Raw genomic sequence first — 16,158 nt, forward strand, 5'->3', positions numbered from 1 at the left:
TAGTTTGAAGGCGATATTGGAGTTTGTGCAATATTTTGTTACTACTTGTACTTCACGAACTGACTTATATTGCGCAATAATGCCAACAGACGGTGAAATATTTTCCAGGTTGTACAAAAATATTTTCAACTTTTCGTCAAACATGCAATGTATTGCACAAACATTCAATATCGTCTACACACGATCAAGTAAATTGCACAACCCAAAATATTGTGCAATAATATTGATCGTCTATGGGCCGCTTTATAGTAGGTCTTGGCAGATAACAACTGGATTTGATTTGTTATCCAGGCCACACTGGGATCCAGAGTATTCGTGATACATAAATTTCCTCTTGAAAACCAACAAACATGTTTTTAAAAATCAACCTTTTCAAACTAACTGAATACAATGATGGAGTCATTCCACTAGGAGATTTATCTTTTTTTTGGCTATCAGACGAGGAGAAAAAGCATTTTATGATTTTTGTGAAAAATATTGGGAGGGTCCCTTTGCAAGTTTTCTCCCTAAAAATTGCCGCTTATGGAATTTCGAAGGATTCTGAGATATTCCACTGGATTGTTCTGTACATTTACAAAGATAACTAATTTGACATAACATTTATGTGCATGATTTTTTCAAAAGCAGTACTATATCTTATCATTTTTTATATAAATAGTGATATAAGTATATTTTTTTAACATTTCTGTTTGAAAATGGAGATACACTGAAATTTGTCTGAGAGACAAAACCAGCAAGAATTCGTTTGTTGATCTGATGAAACACTTGGTATATAGGGTCTCAATCTCTTCTTGGCTTCACGCCATCTTCATTAATAAATCTGGGTACTTACAGACTTATTGAAGTAATCAAGTGTCGATCAGTAATTAACCGACTGTCAGACTAACAGCCACCAACTTTTAGGATTAGAATGATGAATAGGAGAAGATAAATGTACCAAGTAAAAAGTGTTTTCACAAGATTGAAGTGTACATACATTATACACTAATGTACATTATATACATAGTATATAATGTATTTAATAAATACAAAGCAGGACATGTTTGTAAAATATTAAGGAAAATAATTAAAATTGCATTCAAATGCGTAATTTATCTGAAATTATTAAACATATCTGATTGTTTTAAAAAAAATTAAGATTAGGAAAAGGAAACGGTAACAGAAGATTAAATGTGCAATAATGCCGATTGTAATTGTTAACAAATGACGTTGCATACTCTTTCTTTATCATGAGATAACAGAGAATTTACACTAAACAGAATTAGGGAATGCGTCTTCTTTCAAAAATAAATAATTATACGTTATCTTTACGCCAGCCTAAGGTAGTAAAAACATTTAGAGATAAAAACTCGTTTGATATAAAAACGTTTTCCAGTTCCGATTCAGTTTATACGGCTTAGGTAGCAAGCACTGGAGAATATGTTGTCCGCAATCCTCATGCTCGCTGTGTTCGCAGTAGCGATTTACTTCTGGTTGACCAGAGACTACGACTACTGGAAACGTCAAGGTGTGCCTTGCATGGAGCCGAGGGCGCCTTTCGGCAACATAGCCGACCTAGTATTAATGAAAAAAACGGCTGGAGAAGTGTACAGGGACATTTACAGGTGACGACCGGAACGTTTTCGCATAGGAAAACTTATTCGACTGATCTAAATTGGAATTTTTTTTTCGTACAGGCAATTCCCCGGGATGCAGGCCGGTGGCTTTTTCAAATTCTTCGAGCCCACTCTGATATTACGCGATCCGGAATTGGTCAAAGCGGTCATGGTCAAAGACTTCTCGAAATTTCCAAATAACGATTTTCAAATCAGCAAAGAAGTCGACCCTCTTCTCGCCATCAACCCTTTCGCTGTCCAAGGGCCCGAGTACGTTTTTCGAACATATTTTTCATTCGACGCCTGGAATTAATTTTCTCGATTTTTGTTTTTTTAGATGGAGAGAAATAAGGGCTATTCAACTCCCTGCTCAATCTTCGAGCAAGTTGAAAGTTATGGTTCCCGATATGATCAACTGCTGTACTCAAATGATTAAACACATAAGAAACAACATCAACCAAAGTTTCGAGGTATTTTATTATTATTTAAGACTAATAATTTATATCACAAATAAGTATAGACGTTTTATCATGGCATTAAAAAAAAAAGGTCCATTATAAATATCCGCTACAAATGATATTCGGAGATCGTGAGATGCAGTCTGGTGTGAAGTAGGTATAAGAAAAACATTTTCTTTATAGTGCCAACGTTTCGATCTTTATTGAGATCATCTTCAGATCTCAAAGTGTTTGTTTTCTGCGTACTTGTGTCATTCTTGTGTGTCGTGTTGAGAGTGCCTTTCCGCTACAATGTTTACTTGATTTACTTTTTTGATTTTTTTAAATAAACCGTTGTTTATTACTTTCACATCATAAGATTAATGTGTGAGAGTATTAAAGTTCGGTTTTAGTGCAATGGGAGGGGGGAGATGACTTAGCAATATGGAGGGCAACTTTTTTGTTTTATTTTAATTTTTTGTTTAATATTTTTAATGGCATTATGATGGTCATATTATTCAGAGCAAAGTAAACTTATAGTATATTATTTGTTTCTTGGGAGAAGGTAAGAGCGTAGAAATTAAAGGTGCGATAGTGGGAATCGAACCCACGACCGCGGTGTTTGCTGGCTGAGAAATTCGCATCACTCGACTATTCCCTAGGGCACGGCTTACCAATTTTTTAGCCAGCGGACCCCTTCCCAGAACAAAACCCAGGACTCTCATTCAAATATTAAAATTAGTTACTTACAGTGTGTAGTAAATTAATGTTTTATAAATTAGTCAGTCCATGCAAATTAGTTGATGCAGGGGAAAAAACGTCAGCCGATTTAACATTGGGGTCCATCAACAGAGATAACTTCAGAACGTAATTCCTGCTTTCCCACAAGCAGGCAATGATGAAGGCTTTCCATACCATCACATAGTATTGTGAAAAGTCTTCACTTGAATGGCCGCTGCTTGTTATAGTTAATCATTTAAACACTCATCCAAAACTTTCTTAAAATAGACTGGCATTTATTTCATAGCTAAAGCATGCATGTGGAGAACCCAATGATTGTTGCTGCAATACTTCGATTTATCTTTTATTTTAGTAATCACTCCAATCGTTCGGCCAGTCTTTGCTTTTGCACCGACTGTGCACACACACCAATGAAATCAGATCATAGAAGTTAGTTGTAAAAAAATAGTCCAACAACCGGAATATTTCGGCACCTGTTGCATTGACAGGATGTGCTTTGTTCAAGAGAAGAAACTCTTCGAAACATCTCGAGTATTCTTAAGTTACAAAAGGCAATAAAACAGCCACGTCAGTTGATTCGTCGATTTGAACAGAAAATGAATTGTGTTGGAAGAAAGAAACCAGGGATTCTTTCACTTCATTTGATAAATCATCGACTTTTGCCAGTATTGTTTGATAATGGCACCGAACATATAAATTTTACTGCTTTTTCGTCATGCATGCAAAATACAATATCGTTACCACACGGGTTTATGAAGGTTTCAGCGGTGGTATGAGCTTTACCGGCCTGTACCACTCGATAATTTGATAATTTATTCAGTAAGACTCTTTCAGAGAGTTTTCATTAAAAGTTCAGTTTGTTTATCCTGGAATTCGGGGTGTGCCCTTAAAATGACGACGAAATTTATCTAAAACCACTGAAATATTTGGAAGAACTTTCGCACACATTACACACTGAGCTTTACCCTAGTCATTCTCTATAAATCCCAACTCTAAGTAGGTGTCGTGGTCTTTACACTTTTTAGATATTCCACTTCCATTGGCTGTTTGACCAGCACCTACTCGTAGGCTTGTAGAATTTGAGCATGCTGAAGACTTCTTAGGTGCTTCATCTCTAGGCTGTTATTCATTTGGCTGGTTGTCAGTAACGTTCTCATTGAAAAGTTGTTCGTCCGCCTCATCAATTCCAATTCGGTGCTTTCCTGGCTATGTAGGTGATGGAGAAGCTGCATGCTTCCTCAGAGATTCCAACTTCAACCACGATCCATATTGGAATAAATAACTCACCAATGAGAACGGAAAAAATAGGTAGTGTACTCGCAAGAGGAGTTTAAACGTGAATCACATTTTCGAGAATCAAAGGCTTTTTATGAACAACATTGGAAAAATCCAGGGTGTCCAGAAGCAGCAGTTCCAGGTGCCGAAAGACCTGAAAAACCTCGGTATTAACAATGAAATTATTCCTAGGAAGCCGATCGACCGACAAGTCTAGTCCCGCTGTCTCACTTGTCTTATCTATTTATCTTAGATGAAACATACACGTAGAGTGAATAAATAGAAATAAAAAGAAATTTAGTTTATTTTTATAATTATTAATTTTTCTTCCGCGGTCCCTCTAATTAAGGTCAATGGCCTACAATTTGGTCCCACCCTAGGGAAATTTTATAAACAAATCATTGAAAATTATTGCACAATTAATAGGTAAATATTTAAAACGTTATATCATCTAAATGATTATCAACAGAAGTAAACAAATAATTGGAAATTATTGCACAATTAATCGGTAAATTTTGAGCCCATTATATCATCTAAATGAATATCAGTAGAAGTAAACAAATCATTGAAAATTGTAGCAAAATTAATCAGTAAATATTTAAAATGTTATATCAATTAAATGAATACCTACATACAGTAAACAAATAATTGGAAATTATTGCACAATTAATCGGTAAATATTTAAAACGTTATATTATATAAATGAAATGAAGTTTTGAAAATGTCTGGATTTAATAAAATCACAAAGCTATAAATTACAAACAGTAAACACATCATTTGAAATTATTGCGCAATTAATCGGTAAATAATTAAAATGTTATCTCTTATAAATGAACATCAATAGTCGTTTCTTATTTAACCATTTTTCAGAATTTTGTTGTATGTGCATAAATTTGGTTTTAATGACAATCGTCAGATGAAACGGATGGAATAAGTGAAATATTGGCAAAAAGAAGTTTTTTTTTTGTTTTTTAACAAGCGTCTAATGTGTAATTCAGATACAACCGTGGTCACACTGTTAGAATTATTTAAAGAAATCGAGGAATAGATAGATTTTTTTTATTTCAAATTTTAAGAGAAAAACTGAAATTTTTATAATGAACAAGGTGAATTTGCGAAATGTTTAATTTAGCTTTTGGCGGAGCCTTTTTGGCGACAGTTCAAGCGCGAAACAAAGCAAATATGAGAAATTTTCTCATTGTTGTTTATCTTCTTGTTCTAGACTCTCGACAAAGGATTATTTCAAATTTAAACAAGGACAAGAGCGAAATGTAATGTAAAATGTTGTGAGTCGTGCAAACAAAGGCGACTGCACAGGCGTTAATGGCATCTTGTCTGCTATTTTTCAGCAAAACCTACTTATTAACAAGCAGCCTTCAAATTTACCTTGGAGGGGTTTTTATAGCACGTAAATGACTTTTACATTGATTTTTTCCCTACTTGAAAATAAATAAAATTTAGAACAAAAAATAGGCCATCTTTTGGCTGTTGAAACATGAATTTGGCAAAAAAAACATTCTACGGTAGAAAACTAAAAAATATGTTTCCAAATAATACATTTTTTATTTTGAAACCATTGAAATGAAGTTTTGAAAATGTCTGGATTTTATAAAATCACAAGGCTTTAAAGTGGTTTGTTTATGTTAATTAATGAATGAAGGCTAAGGACATACGATCGCCGATTTTAATGAAATCTTTTTTTGGTTATATTCGAAAAGTAAGGTCTGAACGTTGCCAGGGAGCCGAGGATTAATTTAAAAAATTATTTGCATAATTTTGTTACCATATTTTTTTACCTCGTGCGTGAATTTCATGGTTATTACAGTAATATCAGTTGTTTTGTTGTTTTACCTTGGATAAAAACATGCAGGATTGTATTATATGATATCAGATATATTAGCGATTGATTTCAAAACTGCCTCAATAAATTTTCAAAATATTTACAGAAGATGTAAAAAAAGAACAATTTTTTAAATTAATTTTCATTTAGAAGAAAGAAGGCTTAGTTTTCAATATTGTATTATTTTCAAGTTTCCAAAAATTTAAATTTTGGATTGAGCAGGTTTTGAATCAATATGTATAGCTAACCAATCATTTTGGTGGAATAAGTTGCTATTACTCTCAATGTATTGGTCAAGTCCCATCCATTTTCCTAAACCTGGTTTCAATTAAATTGAAACAATATTTTGATCTCTTAAGTAGGAGAAAAAGTAAAGTGGAAATAGAATTTATATTGAACAAAAAACTGCCTAGACGGTGAACATTCTATTGAGACGGTATTTATTTAACCCATTAGTTTGGACGCACTTTTATACTGGATTGCGGTGCTTCTGGTCAAAACATTTGCTAGTTGTAATGCCTTGAGAACTTGCGAAAACTAAAAGGATAGATTGAGCAGATTTAGAAACTCATCGTCTCATATAAACAGGTACAAAAACGTCAAGACGCTTTAAATTAAATAGGACAATAAAACATTCAGAATGATTTAAAGCTCTATTGAAGTCCTTCAACACGAATTTTCATAGCAAAAAATAGAAATGGGGACAATTTTTTTCCTACAAGTGCTGTGTTTCACTTAAAAATTTATTACTCCTTTAGATGGTATCCATTGTCCGTGGTATTATAACTTAGTTAGAAAGCTGCATTGCTTTACTTTAAAATTATACAAACAAGCTTACATTTTTATGTCATTCTAAGTAAGAAAAATAAGGAAAACATCAGCAAAAACACTTCAAACGTTTTATTTTGTTCATCTTTAATTTATTTTATTTAGTGAGAAAAAAATGTATGCCATTAGAGTTTATAGGATTCTGAATCCCTGTAATGATTCATGCAGATCAATAGAGTTGTTTTAAAATTATCATTATTTTTGTAATCGTAAAAGAATCAAAGCAGTGAAGGCGAAAAATTTAGAATTTATTTTTATACTTTGCTCAAAAAATTGTATTGAGTTTTTTTTTCGAGAAAGAAAACCGAATATCAAATTTGTTTCTTGTTAGAAAAAATTGTAACCAACTTTGCTATGTCGCTCAGTCACAAAATAATTAGGTATTTGTTATATGTCAATACCTACAAATTTGTTTGCTATAAATGATTCTTTTCATGTCTTTGCAAAGAAGTTTCTTTCCCTTTTTTTAGCAAGAAACAAAGTTGTTATTCGTTTTTTCCACCTCCAAAAAACCGCTGAATATATCAAAAATAATTATTTTTCTCAGACGGTTTTCTTTCTAAATGCCTCCGATTTCATTGGAAAAATTGGGGGTCTGCGTGGTCCCTATGAAAAAAACTCATAATTGCATGTTTCTACTTTAAATATCCTAATAATAAGTCCTAACCTCTGGACTTAAACCCCGCAATCCGGCCCTCTGATGCTTAAAAAATCAGCGTCAATTGGCAGGGTTGGCCGAGAAGCTCTCACGTATCAAGAGCAATGTTGATGCCCTCGGAGGATCTGACTCGTAGAGCAAGGGTCATACTCACCCGATTAAGAATAGGCCATGTGAGGTTAACGCACGGACACTTACTTTTGGGGCAAAGCCCGGTTATGTGTCCTCCATGTATAGATATTCAGTATAGATGCTAGTTTGATCGACATGTCCCACAGGGAGCAATTGGCTATATACAGAGAGCGTGTAGGTATACATCTTAATATGAGAATTGTGGTTGAATACGGCAGCGAGTAATTCGGTCCCCAACACAACAGTGTTATTTTAATGTATATAGTTTTGTGCCTCTAGCATGTGTTGAGAGTGAATTTATTTATTAGCGTGAATGTATACAGAGAGGGAGATACTCAATTAGGTTAGTGGTATAAAATGTTAAGAGGGTGATGGAGGAATATTGATCTACTACCAAAATCGATTAATTGGTATGCAAATAGGAGAGTATGAATTTAAGAATGAATGTGAGTGTGAATGGAGTTGGAACTGCATGCGTTGAGTGCTGACTTCTCACTAGCTGATGACAGCATCCTGAACCTAACCCCGTTGGCTGGACGACGATAAGACCGAGGTCTGCCTTCGAGACTGTTAAACTGGGTCGTTGATTCTCGAGGCCTGCTGGCAATTTATTGTAAATACCAAAAGCTGGAATTGCCGGTGGAGAGAATTGTTATCCCAATCATGTACAATTGTGTATACAAGTATACACATGTGGGGATTTGAGCTTATATAATAGTACAATTCGTTACAATAATAATAACAACAAAACCCCATGGACATTTATTTTAAAGTTTTTATAGCAGCAAAAGATTTTTTTTAGCCAATAGCTAAAATAAAAGTCTAATTTTCATAACTAGTTTATGGCCCTTTAGGGACAAATATGAAAAAAGGTGACAAGCCAAGGACATCCAGACTGGGGATGGTCCTCATATTTTTTGATAAGACGAAGAAAATCTCTCTCTCTCTCTCTCTCTCTCTCTCTCTCTCTCTCTCTCCCTCTTTCTCTCTCTCCTGGGGAGCGACCTCGTTTTCGTGTGTCTATCTTATAATATTTATGGTTCCAAAAGTTAATTCAACCTTTGTCTTGTAATTTACATGTTTGAACAAAATCAATTATTGCATTTAAAATGATTGCGTCGATATATCCATTTAGCTGGGTGACAGTTTTATAAGAAACTATATTTTATTTATTGTATACTAATATTCGATTTTATCTTTAAGTTAACGTTAATTAAAAGTTTTGCATTTTTTGCAGGCTAAAGACATTTCGAGTTGTTACACAGGGGATACCGTTGCAGCATGCGCTTTCGGACTTAAATCGGACGCTTTTTCAAAACGCGAAGAGGCTTTCGGTGCTGTGACAAGCGGTGAAGTCTTCGGCGCAAATTACTTAGCAAATTTTTCAATCCTCTGCGCCATGGTCGCACCGACCTTGGGAAAACTTTTGAAACTGAGGTGAGAAGAATTTTACATTTAACTAATTTCCTTTTTTCCTTATTAAATGAGTAAATTAAACGTTTTCTCCATTGTTTTTTAATCCAGAGTGATACACAAAGAAGTGGAAGACTATTTTGTGAAAGTCATTGCCGCCGCTTCAGAATACAGGATCAAAAACGGTGTCAAAAGAAACGATTTTCTCCAGCAGTTGATCGACACTAACACCAAATCCGTTAACGGAAAACCAGGTAACTATTTCCACAATCTTATTATATATAACATATATATGTTACGTACTCGCTAGACCCTTATCTGTTGCAACCCTTCGCATTCCTCCCTTATCACAACTAAACGTGTTCACTTCCAAGAAACCCCTCCTTCATTACATCCCCAAGCCTTTGCTAATATTAATATTTTTAACTAGATCCGTCTCGGGCTTTCATCGAGTATAGACGGAAGATTCCCTAATTGGAAGTGGTTATTCGAGTTTTGTATTTGCTTGCTGTGTAATAAATAGTATTCTTTTTAAAAACTAGTTTAATACACGCAAAAATATATATATTTATATAATATATATATAAAATTGATATATATAATGTATTTATTCGATTTTTTGTTTGTAGTTTACGACGATGTCGAAATGGCCGGCCACTGCATGACTTTCTACATGGATGGCTATGAGACGACCTCGATCCTCCTGAGCTTCACGCTCTACGAGCTCGCCGCCCATCCGGAGATACAAGAAACGCTAAGGGAGGAGATTTTCGCCGTGTCAGCGGATATCAACGAGTTCGACACGACGAAAATAAACAGAATGTCTTACCTTGATAACGTTATATCAGGTAAATAAACGCAAACGCAATTATTTACTTTAGCCGACATGCTAAACCTACACGACACTGCGGCTATGCTTGCTTAGCATACCTTGTAAAAATGCCAGAAGAGATGTACAAATTAAAAATACTGCTCAGAACACCTCACGAGTAATCACAAAGAACTAGCATATTGGTCCTTATCGAGAAAAAAAAAGTAAATTGAAACTGAAGGAAGATTGTTTTGGCCTATCCTCGCTGTTTTGGTCTGTCAAACCACATTTTTTCTCGACATCTCCATTGACGGGATCTGCATCTGTAAGGTTAAAACAGGCAAGATAAATGACCAAAATGATCGAAAACGACCAAACTACTTATTAATTTAAAATTTCTAACTTCAAAAATTGGATTGTTTTTACTTTGTGCGTTATTTTTTAAAGCTTTTATTTAAATATTGCTTTTATACTGATAATGAAAACATATTTACATTGCAGAGAGCTTAAGACTACACCCTCCGCTCCAGTCTATTACAAGAGTGTGCACGCAGAGCACTTCTCTCTTCGCTTCGGATGGGAAAGAATACAAGATCAGAAAAGGAATGTCCGTCGTGATTCCAATTTACGCCCTACATACAGACCCAGAATACTTTGAGGATCCGGAGGAATACCGGCCGGAAAGGTTCAGCAATGATAACCGTGACCTAATACGAAAGTTTACATATGTACCGTACGGCGAGGGGCCCAGGATTTGCATCGGCATAAGGTTCGCGCTGATCCAGGTCAAACTCGCTATTATTTCCATTCTGCTCAACTACAGGATAATGCTCCGGGACAAGCTCAAAGGGCCTTTGAGATTGGATCCGATGTGCATGTTTCTGAGCACGTCAAAAGACGGTCTATGGATTAAATTTGAAAAACTCAAATTGAACAAATGAGGCAAAACATCGGGTTTTAAATGTATGAAATTAAAATCACCCAGCCGCCTTTCGGATGGGAGGTAATTCTCTTAAAGTTCCATGGATTTGACAATCAAGTTGGTTCTATTGTCAACCGTGGGCATACTTTAAAACAAAATACAAGAAAATTACCTAAGAATTAAAAGCGTCATTAGATGAGCTTATTTTGGGGCAAACTCCTCACCTATTTTCTTATCAAGTGATCCGTTGTACCTCATCAATATACACGGATGTACGACACCAATATGCCATAATTTTAATTCTTAATTGTATCAAATGTTTATTTAATTGATCAACTTCAATCATGCTATTGAATTAATAACTATTGATTATATTATTGAATAAGTTAAAATCATCGAATTTAAGATTAATTTAGAAACAATTATTTTTAAGATTTATACATTAAAATTGTAAATACATAAATAACAAATAAGCATTACTTAATATAATTTACAAATAATCCATTATTTTTATTATAATTATTTATTAGTATTGAAATAAAAAATTACCTACCAATATAATTTATTTTATGATGAAAACATTTTTCCTTTCTTTTTTTGTGGAAAATATACATTAAAAACTAGACGACCAACCGAAAGCCAAGAAATCCACCGATTAGAAGAAAGTAGATAGCAATAGCTATTGATCATCTATTCTGGATTTTTCACTGATCTGTGTTAAAAGAATTGTTCAGATTGTGTGAGTCCAGTGTGACTGTCTACATCCACCAAAGCAATGGTACCAAATATTTCACATTTTTGCAAAATATACAAGACATGACGTTCAATCAATTCGGAGTTGTTTTTCAGTTTCCTCGTGTTTTTTCTTACGTTAAGAAAAAATGTTAAAAACCATTAAAACAGTATATTTTATGTAATTTTTCCAAAAATTGTTGACACGATTTATTTGGTAAACCCACTGTTTGTATCACCCCACGTAGTTTATTTTTATATCCCATCACATAAATATCATATACCGACATAAACATCATTTCCTAGAGATTTTGCAGGCGGAGGATATTGGAATCCGAATTGTTCGCAGGCGTAACACATTTACTATATAAACTCATTTAAAATTAGTTTTTCTAAAGGAAACCTGCTTTACCTAAAAATTATCATTTAACAAGTAGTTTTACAGATAAACAGTCCTGAAGATTATAAAACGTTTTCCTTGTAAGTGGGTTTCCAACAGCAGAGCTCCCCGGGATTTTTGAGAAAAAAAATCCCATTTGTCTACATTGAGTGGGGATGCATGGCCCTGGATTCGAACCCGAGAACATTTACCTTACAGCGATAAGCGCCGTGTCAATGCCTTAACAGCTGCGCCCACAGTATATTATTTATTTATTTGTACACATGTTATGTATTTATATTACGTATATTATATTACATAAAATGAAGACAGATTGTATGACGGGCAAAAATCTGGGAAGCCTTCGATACAAAAAATCAAATCACCAAATTAACCGCTCCTCCCACAATTGCCTGATAATTTAAAAGATAAAATCAAATAATTGTCAGTGCTGAAACTGTTAAGATAACGTTGAGAGACAATGATTATCACGAAAAGATAGCAAGAATAACATTCAAAAAATTAAACATCTAAACTTTTTCAAAAGCTCATAACATATAACGGCAATTGCTTAGGGAGCAAAGTCCTATTTACGCATGAGAGTAAATTTAATATTTTTGGTTCACATTGGATAACTAGGGACAAAATCAGTTCATGCGATACTCAAAATATTATGTTATCCCAACGACAGTAGTGTTAAACAAAATGTTAAAAAATAGTCACATTAATGATTATTCGGAGATCGTGAGATGCGGTTTGGTGTGACATAGGTTTTAGAAAAACATTTTCTTTATCGTGCTAACGTTTCGATCTTTATTGAGATCACCTTCAGGGCTGAAAGTGTTTGTTTTCCGTGTGAGAGTGACACGAATGACACGTCTACACAGAAAACAAACACTTTGAGCCCTGAAGATGATCTCAATAAAGATCGAAACATTGGCACGATAAAGAAAATGTTTTTCTAAAGCCTACGTCCTACCAGGCCGCATCTCACAATCTCCGAACAATCATTGACTAACGGTCACTAAACACCACACAGTCATATTAATGATTATCTCTGCAATTGTGCTGTTACCATTGAAATTTTGATTATTTATGACATTGTTTGTGTTATCGATATATACTGCATTTTGAACAGATATATAAAAAAATGATTTCATGTTAAATTATCACTTCAATAAAAATTTGGCTCTTTTTCCTCATGAAGAAAAGTACCTATTAATAAACTGTACCCATTCAACTTTCAACCTGGCTCACTGAACCCAATTTGGTTTAAGGTTTGGCACTGTTTTAAACAGTCGGCCGACCGGTGATCTAGCATATTTGAGATTCAAATAATTTGATGAACCGGAGGCAGATGCGCCGAGGATTGTTGAGTAGGCAGAGATATGGGATGACGAGTCTAACGGCAGAAAATTTGAAAAAGACGATGGAGTTCAAATTAACGCATTCTATAATCACTGCTATTATAAAACCTTAGTTTCTTTCCTTAGAAAATATATCTACAAATGCCATTGCAATCCCTCTGGTAGCCCGGTTTTCTTCATTTTCTAAATGGTAAATTGAAAAAGAAATGCTCGTAAGATTTCCATCGTCAATGACGTTCCTTCTTGCCCTGGTATATATAAAAATGGTGTACATTAAAAAAAATCAGGAACGTTTAGCTCTGGATGATTTACTTACCTTATTTCCATTCCTCCATTTTCTAGAAGAGATTTTCCAGTTCCATCTTTGAAAACTTGGCCAAATTTAGAATTGCCCTGCATAGGTTGAGCGTATAAGTTTGTGATTACTAAAAACGTTACTTACAAAAACATGGACATAGTCAACTGTACCACCTTAATCTCTCATTTCATTAAAACTAATCAACAGAATGGATTAACACTGAATTTAATGATAATAAAAAGCAAGATAATTTATTATCCACATATAAATTAGTCCAATTTGTCATCAATTTTCGTTTTTTCACAAGGCTAAAAATTTTTATAACAGTACAAATAATTTACAATTATTGAAAATTTTGTTTTGTAAAATGATAAACTATTGGTTTTTAATAATCTCATCTGATTGAGTAAAAAAAAGTTTTGAAAAGATTTTGCTGATCATTATTATTCTGATGCTAATGCCGAACAATAATAATTACGTCGTTTTGCGTTTTTAAGGTTGGGGGGTTGAACAAAGATCCTAAAAAGTCTTTCTTCCACTGCAACCTCTATAGATCTATTGCTGAACCCCATAAATTATAGCCACACCTTGGAAAGTGCACTTTACCTGTAAGATTTAAGTACTTTCCTCGGTGCCTCTTTGCGCACCTCTTTAATGTGAGAATTGCCTTACCGAAGTGGCTGTAACGTAAGCTTCCAGTTCACAAAGGATGCGGGCTGATACTCTCTAGTTCCTCCGGACCGAGTCGGCATGTTTCTCTCTCTGCTTTGCCCATCTTCTTTAGTTGGTAGTTATGAAGGCAGTGGCCGGTATAAAGCCTACAGCTTTTCCCAAATCCTGCCTGCTGAGGGAGAGAGAGAAATTCCATTGCCTTCCCTTTTGAGAGATTTCTGAACAGATTGTATATTCTTTTTTAATCTTTTTAAAAAAATTGTTCCTACTCGGAGTAAGTTGTTTTGAACGATCCGCATTTCAAGCCTACGGCTCATCATCAGGTTGAAGGAGTTCTACAACTACGTCTCTCGACATGAACTGCAAGGCTGAACCTAATGATCCGCCGGCCATCGCGACGTTCCAATGAGAAGCTGGTTTTTTAATGCCGCTCATCACGTGCAAAATGCGGAAATGATAACACAATTAAATATTATATTAATAAATACTGTAAGAAATTAATTATAAACTAGTGATTAATTTTTTATATATTTATTCTTAATTCTTTATTTTTTAAATTTACTNGTGATGTAGGTTTCAGAAAAACATTTTCTTTATCGTGCCAACGTTTCGATCTTTATTGAGATCATCTTCAGGACCTTGTGTTGTCTGCATTTCAGCAAATATATATTTAATGTCGCAATCATTACAATTAAGTTGGTAAACCCGCTTTTTGCCACGTTGTCTACCTTATCTTTAGGTTTTCTGTTTCAAAGAGAACACGTAGTTCTAAAAGCTGTTCTAAAACCTTCTTGTTTAACTACTCTACTTTTTCTGATAGTTCACCAATGTACAACGGAAACCTAATGATTCATTAATGGTGGGGTGTCGAGTCCTATTGTTGCTTCTTTTGAAGCTATTTTTTTTTATTATTATCATTCTTTTAATTAGCAACCTATCAATAGATATTTCTTGATATCCATTGTGTTTTGCTAAGGTTTCAATAGTTTCTAATTCTTTTTTATAGTTAGAGGGTGTTAATGGGCGTTTTAACATACGGTCTGTAAGCCAAATGAAACCAGCAGCTTTTTGTGTCCATGGGTGAGAAGAATCCGCTGGTATCATAGTGTCTGTAGTTGTGGATTTTCAATATACGTCTATTTCAATTAGGTTTTTTAATATGGACAATTTTAGGTCTAAATTGTTGATTCTATATTTATCTTACCTTTCCTCATAACTGTTGCTTTTGTCCAATGCTTGAGCTTTTCTTTCTCAAACCCTTTTTCCAGTTCAAAATATAACCCATGCCCCATGGGGTGCCCCTTTTTTTGTTAGTTAGTCAGCTTGTTCATTTCCTTCTACATCTTCATGTCTCATAACCTACTTTCAGGTATTCTTGTTATCCATTAGGCAATTAGGCTCAATAAAAGTTTCGGGTTGAAAGCATATGCATTTAATACCTTTATAGCTGTCTGATAGTATGTACATCTAAATATATTTCTTTATTAACTCCTGTGAACAGAGGTGTATTTCATGGACATCAGCTTGGAAAATTGTTCTGATTAGTCCAAGGAGCTTTGCTAGGGTAGTTCGACCCTTTAATTCTTACACCTGCTTTCCTTGCTGAAATTTAGGGCTACCTTTTTGTATATTGTAGTTTATGGAATGATAAAATAATCCGCAAATTACATTTTTATACTTTATTTGATAATAAATTGGCTCCTTGAAATATTATTCAGCTTAAGACGATGTCTAAAGCTCTTGTCCGATCGGTATTGGCCTATGTCGTCTTCTCTTCGCCTACGTAAATGGTACCATCTGGATCCTGTCTTCTTGGCTGCTCGTCCTGTCGCTTCTTTCTAAAAATATTCAAACCGTGGAGTCTTGAGCAATCAGCACTTGCACATCTCGACATTAGTGAATTGGTTAGCGCTGGTTGTGCGTTCCCTTCGCTAGCGAAAAGCACAATTAGCACGACAAGTAAAAGATATGTTAACACATTCATCTTTTCTGTTGACAAGAGATAAAATTAAAAAACGGTCATTTTAACAATCGATATTTTATAGGCATCAAAATCCC

General features: G+C 34.4%; 1 protein-coding gene across 1 annotated transcript; it reads left to right on the plus strand.

Moving 5' to 3' along the window:
- Positions 1-1,380: 1,380 nt before the first annotated feature.
- Positions 1,381-11,097, plus strand: LOC106670925 (cytochrome P450 9e2-like). The gene is made up of 7 exons (XM_014401604.2): positions 1,381-1,604; positions 1,677-1,865; positions 1,933-2,065; positions 8,744-8,943; positions 9,031-9,173; positions 9,549-9,767; positions 10,232-11,097. The coding sequence occupies exons 1-7, from the start codon at positions 1,420-1,422 to the stop codon at positions 10,669-10,671; spliced, it is 1,509 nt and encodes a 502-aa protein (XP_014257090.1). The 5' UTR covers positions 1,381-1,419; the 3' UTR covers positions 10,672-11,097.
- The last annotated feature ends 5,061 nt before the right edge of the window (positions 11,098-16,158 follow it).

This window comes from Cimex lectularius, unplaced genomic scaffold (genome assembly GCF_000648675.2).
Source record: "Cimex lectularius strain Harlan isolate CLEC.00 unplaced genomic scaffold, Clec_2.1 scaffold38, whole genome shotgun sequence".
Taxonomy (NCBI): Eukaryota; Metazoa; Arthropoda; class Insecta; order Hemiptera; family Cimicidae; genus Cimex; species Cimex lectularius.